Source organism: Macaca nemestrina, chromosome 3 (assembly GCF_043159975.1).
Source record: "Macaca nemestrina isolate mMacNem1 chromosome 3, mMacNem.hap1, whole genome shotgun sequence".
NCBI lineage: Eukaryota > Metazoa > Chordata > Mammalia > Primates > Cercopithecidae > Macaca > Macaca nemestrina.
The window spans coordinates 101,725,235-101,735,232 of NC_092127.1; the positions used below are offsets into that span (position 1 = coordinate 101,725,235).

A 9,998-nucleotide genomic window follows, 5' to 3' on the forward strand; every position below is an offset into this window, starting at 1 on the left:
TACCTGTTTAAAGTATATATGAAACATATATGAATTTCACGTTTAGACTTGAGTCCCATCTCCAAGACATCTCATCATGTGTATGTAAATATTCCAAAACCTGAAATCCAAAATGCTCTGGTTCCAAGCATTTTAGATAAGGGATACTCAACCTGTATTTACACATCGCATGATATTTTATGTAGAAAACCCAAGATAATTTACGAAAAAACTGTTAGAACTAATAAATGAATTCAGCAAAGTTGCAAGGTATGAAATCAACACACAAAAATGGTTATATTAAAAAACACTAACAGGCTGGGTACGCTGGCTCATGCCTGTAATCCCAGCACTTTGGAAGGCAGAGGTGAGTTTGAGACCAGTCCAGCCAACATGGTGAAACCCTGTCTCTACTAAAAATACAAAAATTAGCTGGGTGTGTGGTGCATGCCTGTAATCCCAGCTACTCAAGAAGCTGTGGCAGGAGAATCGCTTGAACGCTGGAGGCAGATGTTGCAGTAAGTTGAGATCGAGACTCTATCTCAAAAACAAACAAAGCACTAATAATTAACAATCCAAAAGGAATATTAAGAAAACAACTCTACTTACAATAGCATCAAAAAGAATAAAATACTTAGGAATAAACTTAAGGAAGCAAAACTTTTATACACTGAACACTACAAAATATTGCTAAAAGAAGTTAAAGACACCAACAAATAAAAAGACATCCTGTATTCATTGACTGGAAGAAAATATCGTTAAGATGTCAATACTACTCAGTTATCTACAGATCCAATGCAATCTCTGCCAAAATCCCAAAGATGTTTTTCCAGAAACAGAAAACTCTACCTTAAAATTTATATGGAATCTCAAGGAACCCCAAATAGCCAAGACAATCTTGAAAGGGAAAAACAAAGTTCAAGGTCTCACACTGACTACACAGCTATAGCAATCACAACACTGAGATACTGGCATACAGACAGACATATAGACTAATGGAATAGAAGTAGAACCCAGAAATAAATCCTCATAATAATTTCTGACAAAGGTACCAAGATCATTTCAACAGGCAAAGGGCAGTCTTTTCAACAAATGGTGCTAGGAAAATTGGATATTCACATGCAAAAGTAGTATGAATTTTGACTCTTACCTTACACCATATAAAAATATTAACTAAAAATGGGTCAAAGACCTACACATACGACCTAAAATGATCAAAATCTTAGAGGAACACATGCTGACAAAATTTCATGACACTGGATTTGGCAATGAGTTTCTGGATATGACACCAGAAGTACAAGCAACAAGAGAAAAAATAGATAAGTTGGACTACATATTACATCAAAATGAAAAACTTCTGGGTATCAAAAGACACAATCAAGAGTGAAAAAGCAATCCATGGAACAGGAGAAGATACTTGTGAATCACATGTCTGATAAGGGGTTGGTTATATCCAGAATACAGAAAGAACTCCTACACACAACAACAATAAAACAACCCAATTAAAAAATGGGCAAAGGACCCCAATAGACATTTCTCCAAAAAAGATATATAAATGGCCAATAAGCACATGGAAAGATGCTCAATATCACTAATTATTAGACAAAAGCAAGTCAAAATCTCAATGAGATACTGCCTCAGACCCATTAGATAATTACCACTATCAAAAAAACAATACAGAAAATAAGTATTGGCAAGGATGTGGAGAAATTTACTTGCTAATAAAAACAATGACATCAAACAATTTGTATTTCCATAAGGTATTGCTGAAAAAAGATTCAGTGAAGTGCTATAATACAATACTATTTTTATAAAGCAAGGACATAAAAAATAAGTACATACATTTTGGTGCATGTATATAATGTATTAGTTTTCTATTGAAGCCATAACAAATCACCACAAATTCAACGACTTAATACAAATTCATTCTCTTACAGTTTTGTAGGTTAGAGGTCCAACAAAGGTCTCACTGGGCTAAAGGCAATTTACCAGCAGGGCTGCATTCCTTTCTGGAGACTCAAGAGTTAAAAATTCATTCGCCTCCCTTTCCCAGCTTCTAGAGGGAATCCCTATTCCATCTGCATTCTGTGGCTCATGGCCCCCTTCCATCATCTTCAAAGCCAGCAACATAGAATCTCTCTCTGACCATTCATTAGTAGTCATATCTTTGATCACGGCCAGGTCATTTTTTAAGGACTCTCAATTACATCAGGCGCGCCTTCCAGGATGCTCTCCCCATCTCAAAGTCCTTAACCTTCATCACATCTGTACTCTCTTTTGCTATGTAAGGCAACATATACACAGGTTCCAGGTATTAGGATGCATGCATACTTGGGGGGCCATTATTCTGCTTACCACAAATGTCTATACTATTTATTATATAAGCATATATAGAAGAATCCACATAATCAGGTTCTTAACATAAGCTAGGAAATAAGGGGCTGATGTGAATAGACGCAGAAGCAAACAGGAAGAGGGAAAAGGAAGGAAGAAGAAGAAAAAGGAAAGGGAGGGGGAAAGGGGAGTAGAGGAGAGAAGAAAAAGAGGATTGGGGGGAAAGAAGAGAGAGTGGCAAAGATGGGGAGGAAAAGGGGAGAGAGAAAAGGAGAAAAGGAAAGGGAGTTGCAAGAAAGGATAAGCAAAAAAGAGAAAAACAGATTTTAAAAAAAAAGGATAAGAAATAAAACGGAAGAAAAAGGAGAAAAGGAAACAAGGAAAAAAAGAGAAGGAAAAAAGACTCCCAAACATACCAAATAAAGTGAGGTATGCCTGATCAAATTTAAGCAATTAGGGAAAATTACATAATTATATATATATATACAAAAAGAAACTTATCAGTGGGGCATGCTGGCTCACGTCTGTAATCCCGACACTTTGGGAGGCCAAGGCAGGAGGACTGCTTGAAGCTGGAAGTTCAAGACCACCCTAGGTGAGATAGTGAGACCCTTATCTCTACAAAAAATTTTAAAAGTTAGCCAGGCATGCTGGTACATGCCTGTAGTTGCTGCTACTCAGGAAGCTGAGGTGGGAGGATCTCCTGAGTCCAGGAGGTTAAGGTTGCAGTGAACCATGATCACGCCACTGCACTCCAGCCTGGGCAACATAATGAGATCCTGACTCATTAAAAAAATAAGAAACCCTTTTTTTTTTTTTTTAATTAAAATTCTTAACCTGACTTACAAGAACTGCCTACTAGACTTCCTCCTGGTCCCTCTTCAGTGTATACAGTGTATATATGTACCTACCATTAGGTATCATACACAAGTTTCACTGCCCTAAAGACAGTGAATTTTATGTGTACAATTCCGTAACAGTTGATGCGTGTCATTATACATTTGTCCAAACCATAAAGTACGAGACCAAGAGTAAACCCTGATATAAACTACAGGACTTTGGGTGACAAAGCGTCAATGTAGGTTCGATTGTAACAAACATATGGCTCCGTGGCTCTGTGGGGATGCTGACGATGAGGGAGGCTAAAGTCCTCTGTGCTACCCCAATTCATCCAACTCCTGATCTTTTTACTGTCTCCACAGTTATGCCTTCAAGAATGCCATACAGTTGGAATCATACAGCCTTCCTTCAGTTAATAATACGCATTTAAGATTCCTCCATGTCTTTTCATGGCTTGATAGCTCATTTCTTCTTAGCACTAAATAGTATCCCATTGGCTGGATGTACCGCAGTTTATTTACCCATTCATCTATTGAAGAACATCTTGGCTGCTTCTAAGTTTTGGCAGTTATGAATAAAACTGCTATAAACATTTGTGTGCAGGTTTTTGTGTGGACATAAATTTTCAGTCCATTGGGTAAATACCAGAGTGTGACTGCTGCATTATAAATGTTGAGTTCTGTAAGAAACTGCCAAACTGTCAGTTGGATTTTTAACCGGTTTCATTCTTTCCTATTTTTGTGCGTCTACAGTTTTATGTACTATTCAAGCTATTCTCTTTCATCACATTTAAAGACTCTGAAACAATTACTATTTCATTTTACACTCACTTTACATCTGTAAAGTGTTGTAAAACACCCCAAAATCGGGAAACCCTAACCAATAAAGAAGTGAATATCCCCAGACGGGCTGAAAACTAGTGTAAGATGAGCGAATATCTGATTTGTGACTAACTTTATTAAAAGCGGTAGGTTCATTCACTTCCATGCTGTGACGACTGTCTTGCTTCAGCTGCCACAGTTTAGATAATGTACATAATGAATATTCTGAAAATAAAGAGTCCCTCCCTCACCTTAAACCCATACTCAATAAAAAATGAATACATATATGAAACACATTTATCAAAATTAGCAGACTTCAGGTGTTTTAAAAAGCAAAATTTTAACATATGGAACCCTAATCTCTAACTGAACTCTATTACAGAATGAGTTATGTTTCACGGTTTGGGAGTAGGGCAAGAAAAAAGTTAGGGCCATTAATTAAATACCCAACAGTAAACACTAATCCTGTTCCACTCCATCCCACCCAAGTACCAAAAATGTTTAAATAACTTAAGGCTCTTTGTTCCTTGATTTAGCAATAAAATGTTTATGGAATTCCACCAACCTACCTACTTGACAAGCCAGACTTACACACTGGATTATTTACTTTTCTAAAACAAATTTAATTGTGCAAGAGCAAAAATTCAGACTATACATCTTATCACATCAAGAAGTGTTAACACTGCTATCTAAATATGCTATTTAAATGTGATACACTGTAAGGTAACAGAAAAAATAATACTTGTAATATACACACACACAGCCTACACCTTTGTATTGTATTACTGAACAAGTGCAAGAAATATATTTGGCCTAGCAAATGGAAACTAAGTAATTGACAAAGTTCATTTACATGGCAAAAACCAGTTCTTAAGACTGGTAAACTTTAAAAAATGCAATACTGACATGGTGCTTTGAAATAAAGAAAATCTGCAACAATCATATTGTCATAACCACAGATAAATACAGACAGTGATTGCTATGTGCAAGACGCTGTTCTAAGCACTGTAAATTAACTCACTTGATCCTCACAACTGAGTTCAGTTACTTTTTTTTTCTTAACCTTTTTTTTTTTTTGAGACAGGGCCTCACTCTGTTACCCAGGCTGGCGTGCATTGGTACAATCATGGCTCACTGCAGTCTCGACCTCCCAGGCTCAAGCAATCCTCCTGCCTCAGTCTCCTGAGTAGCTGGGACTACAGGCATGTGCTATCACACCTGGCTTTTTTTTTTTTTTTCTTTTTTTCTTTTGGTTTCGTTTTGTCTTTTTGTTGAGGGAGCGGTTTGGTAAATCAGGTAGGCTCAGAGACTCCCAATTTTGTTTATTTTTTGTAGAGATGGGGTCTCACTGTATGTTGCCCAGGCTGGTCTTGAACTCCTAGGCCCAAGCAATGTTCCTGCCTCAGACTTCCAAAGTGCTGAGATTACAGGTGTGAGCCTCCACACCAGGCCATATTATCTTTTTTCCTTTTTTTTCCAAAGAAATAAGAACATTAAGGCCAGGTGCAGTGGCTCACACCTGTAATCCCAGCACTTTGGGAGGCTGAGGCAGGAGGATCGAAAGGTCAGGAATTCGAGAACAGCCTGGCCAACATAGTGAAACCCGGTCTCTACTAAAAATACAAAAAAATTAGCCAGGCATGGTAGCAGTCACCTGTAATCCTAGCTACTCAGGAGGCTGAGGCAGGAGAATCACTTGAACCTGGGAGGCGAAAGTTGCAGAGAGCCAAGATTGTGCCACTGCATGCACATCAGCCAGGGCGACAGTGCGAGACTCCATCTCAAAAAAAAAAAAAAAAAAAAAAAGGAAATAAGAACCATTAAGAACCAGAGAGGTAAATAAGTTTACCAAGGTCACACAATTGAGTAGAAATCAGGATCCAAACCTAGGCAAGCTGTCTTAGAATTCCAGGCTCTTAACACTATGCTTTACTATCTCTATTTCATTTTTAGTTCATTCATGTGTTTTATGTATTCACAGGAATAAAACAATGTTCTACACATGTGACCCCAACAGATCCTTCCGGAAGATTTATATGTTGTGCTATTTAAAAGCATTCACCACATCTTTGTAATATAATACCTTTTTTCTAGAAAACCTACACTTGATGACTGGGAGCAGTGTCTCACACTTATAATCCCAGCTCTTTAGGAGGCCAAGGCAGGAGGATCACTGGAGCCCAATAGTTTGACACCAGCCTGGGCAACATAGGGAGACCCACCTCTACAAAAAAAAATAAAAAATTTTTAATTAGCCAGGCACGGTAGCACGCACCGGTAGTACCAGATACTCAGGATGCTGAGTTGGGATAATCATTTGAGCCCAGGAGGTTGAGACTGTAGTGAGTCATGATCACACTACTGCACTCCAGCCTAGGTGACAGAGCAAGAAAAAAAGGAAATGAACATTTGAAACCTTCTAGTAATCACAAAAACTAAGTGCAAAACTGTCATTTTCTGGGTTTTTCCAAATTATCAAAGACTGGTAAAATTCCTTTTTTTTTTTTTTTTTTTAAAGACAGGATCTCGGCCAGGCATGGGGGCTCACACCTGTAATCCCCGGCACTTTGGGAGGCAGAGGCGGAGAGATTACCTGAGGTCAGGAGTTCGAAACCAGCCTAGCCAACATAGTGAAACCCCATCTCTACTAAAAATATAAAACTTAGCCAGGCATGGTGACAGGCGCCTGTAAACCCAGCTACTCGGGAGGCTGGGGCAGGAGAATCGCTTGAACCTGGGAAGTGGAGGTTGCAGTGAGTGGAGATGGTGCCACTGCACTCCAGCCTGGGTGACAAGAGTGAGACTCCATCTCAAAAACAAAAAAAAAAGGAAAAGAACATTAGGGACAGGGTCTTGCTCTGTCACTCCGGCTGGAATGCAGAGATGCAATCACAGCTTACCACAGCCTCAAACTCAACTCCTGAGCTCAAGCAATCCTACTGATCACTTAGTAGTCTCTGAGCCTACTCTGCTCCTATGATAGTGAGGACTACACATGCATGCCACCAGGCCCAGTTAATTTTTTTTTTTTTTTTTTTTTTTTTTAGAGACAAGGGTCTTGCTAAGTTGCCTAGACTGGTCTCAAACTCCTGGCCTCACATGATCCTCCTGCCTCAGCCTCCCAAAGCACTGGGATTACAGGTGTTAACCATGGTGGCTGGCTGTAAAACTTTTCTTCTTGGCCGGGCGCGGTGGCTCACGCCTGTAATCCCAGCACTTTGGGAGGCCGAGGCGGGCGGATCACGAGGTCAGGACATCGAGACCATCCTGGCTAACACAGTGAAACCCCGTCTCTACTAAAGAATACAAAAAATTAGCCGGGCATAGTGGCGAGCGCCTATAGTCCCAGCTGCTCAGGAGGCTGAGGCAGGAGAATGGCGTGAACCCAGGAGGTGGAGGTTGCAGTGAACCGAGATTGTGCCACTGCACGCCAGCCTGGGCCACAGACCAAGACTCCGTCTCAAAAAAAAAAAAAAAAACTTTTCTTTGTTTTTCTTAAGACATTGTATCACTCTGTCACCCAGAATGGAATGCAGTGGCATGATCTCAGCTCCCCGCAACCTCCTACCTCCCCGGCTCAAGCTATTCTGCCATATTAGTTACCAGGTACGTGGCACATTTGTTAACTGTTGGCTTTTTCTTTAAAGCCAGTACAGTCTCTGGTTCTGGATATACCTGCCTCATCTAGGGTTCCCAGAGTTATAAAAACGAAGAAGAATTGCCAAGCAAGTTTACAATGTTCTGCTGGCATCTAACAAAAAAAGCATTAGAGATTTCCAGAGAGCACATACGTGTATTCCTTCCTTCCTCAAATCCCACTGGAAGAAAATAAAGATAAAGGGAAATAAAATCCATACCAAGAGAAGGAATAAATGCCACCAGTGAATGACAGATGTTAACCAACTTCAGGAAGATGAAAAGTAGTTGGAATACTGACCTTCAAACCAGAGTAGGACAAAGTAAATTTAAGAATATGCACCAAGGACAGGCGTGGTGGCTCACGACTGTAATCCCAGCAATTTGGGAGGCTGAGACGGGCAGATCACGGGGTCAGAAGTTCAAGACCAGATCAGCCTAACCAAGGTAGTGAAATCCCGTCTCTACTAAAAAATACAAAACAATTAGCTGGGCGTGGTGGCGCGCGCCTTTAGTCCCAGCTACTTAAGAGGTCGAGGCAGAAGAATCCCTTGAACCCAGGAGGCAGAGGTTACAGTGAGCCGAGATCGCGCCACTGCGCTCCAGCCTGGGCGACAGAGTGAAACTCCGTCCAAAAAAAAAAAAAAAAAAAAACACCAAAGGATTAGGGGGAGATGCTATTCCTACAAGCTGAGCCGAGTTAGAGGTTTCAAGCTTGAAGTCAGTGGGCCCAAAGGTCATAAATTGGCAGCGGGACAAAAACCATGGAAATCACTCAATCCTCCTCCCTCCCCACTCTCCAAGCAAAAACTCCAAAATAGTTATGTTTGTCTCCAAGATAAAGTCAAAAGTTTTTTAGAAATGAAGGGGTAGGACCCCTATTGTGAATACTGCTGTTAAGAGTACACAGCAGAAACTTAGGCTTAACAATTTTACAGTTCACACTGAGGAAACAAAGTTAAACAGCTATACTCAGCGGAGAAGCTGCTCCTCCACTACTGTAAAGCCTGAAGCAAAAGGCAGGTTCCCAGCCTATCCGTCTGGTACCTGCTCACATGCCCTCAACTGAAACCTTCCTATCTAGGCGACCTGGTACAAAAAGCCACAAGTCAATTAGCGACCCGTGTACTGAAAACAAGACCTATTACTCACATTAACCAAAATATAGACAGATAACCAGTGCCCATCAGACGTTGGAGAAAAAGCAACAGAAGGAAACAGGCCCAAAAAGACACAGAACTATTGACCAACAGTAAACAGATTCAGGAAACAGATTTTCTTTTCTAATTATCATCTTTGTAGATTCAAGAGACTTTTAATATCTATAAGTAAGAAAAGGCTGCTGCCCCTAGGACCCTGTGTTTACTAACTCAAAGAATAAAAACTGGAGAAGGAAAGAACAGAAGGAGGTAGTCTAAGACACCATAAATCCCTAAATTTATCCACAATAGACAAATTAAAAAAAAAAAAAAGGAGGTAGATAGCAAATATATTATCTACCCTGGAAAGGGGGTGGGGGAATAGTGATTTCACTTTTCATTTTACATCATTTTCAAGCTGTTTTAACTATGTACATATATTAATTCTAATAACAATGTTTTAAGTATTAACCATAAAAAAAAATGGCACGGGACACCATCACCCCAAACAAGTGCTATTTAAACTCTCTCGTGATACTAACAAAGATTTACGGAGGATGGCAAATTTCAAAATAAGAGATCAAAAAGGGTCCCTGCCACTCGTTTTCCTCAAAAGCTAGATAAAACATTTTACAGCCTTTTTGAAAACTTGCATATGACTAGAAAAACCCGGCAGACAAAGCAAAGCCTACAGAATACGCCGGAAATAAAGGTGGTTCCCACCCCAACTCAGGGTCTAGGGCAAACGACCCGGCAGTAGGAGGGTGCAATACCTGAACGCAGGGATGCCGCGGCAGCCAGGGGACTTGACAGTCACAGAGGCCAAGGCCACAGAGAGAGACACTGCAGCTAAAGCCCTTCCCAGGAGGCGTCCGGCCATCAGCGCCCCGAAGGCGGCTTCGCGATGCCAGGTTGCTCTTAGTTGGTGCCTCCGCCTCCCCACAACCCACAGCTCCGAGTCCCGGCCCCCCGTATCTAGTGGGCACTAGGACCCGGCTGCCGTTGGGTTCCCGAACGGGAGTAGCTGTGCCTACCTATAAATCACAAATCAAGCGCCCTCCCACGCTAAAGTCCAAGTCTTCACCCAGTGCATCGAGAAAAATCCACACCAGCACGTGACGCACAGCGCCAGCGGCCGGAGGAACCGCAACCAATGACGTCGTAACTTTCTGGCTGCGTAATGGCGCTTTACGGCCGCGCCGCAAAGCAAAGGTCGTGCGTTGCCGGCTTCGTAGCGCCTTCGGTCTCC

At 41.0% G+C, this 9,998-nt stretch overlaps 1 protein-coding gene across 5 annotated transcripts in view; it reads right to left on the reverse strand.

Annotated features, from left to right (window-relative positions):
* Window positions 1-9,952, reverse strand: part of LOC105479655 (nudix hydrolase 9) — a 36,107-nt gene extending 26,155 nt beyond the window's left edge. For 2 of the 5 annotated variants that reach the window (XM_071093321.1, XM_071093323.1), the window contains exon 1: window positions 9,523-9,854. In XM_071093321.1, coding sequence (XP_070949422.1) covers window positions 9,523-9,629 — 107 coding nt within the window. In that variant the 5' untranslated portion in view covers window positions 9,630-9,854. Of the gene's footprint in view, window positions 1-9,522 lie in introns of all 5 variants that reach the window. The other 3 variants (XM_011737748.3, XM_071093324.1, XM_071093322.1) reach the window with 3 other exon arrangements.
* Window positions 9,953-9,998: the final 46 nt, after the last annotated feature.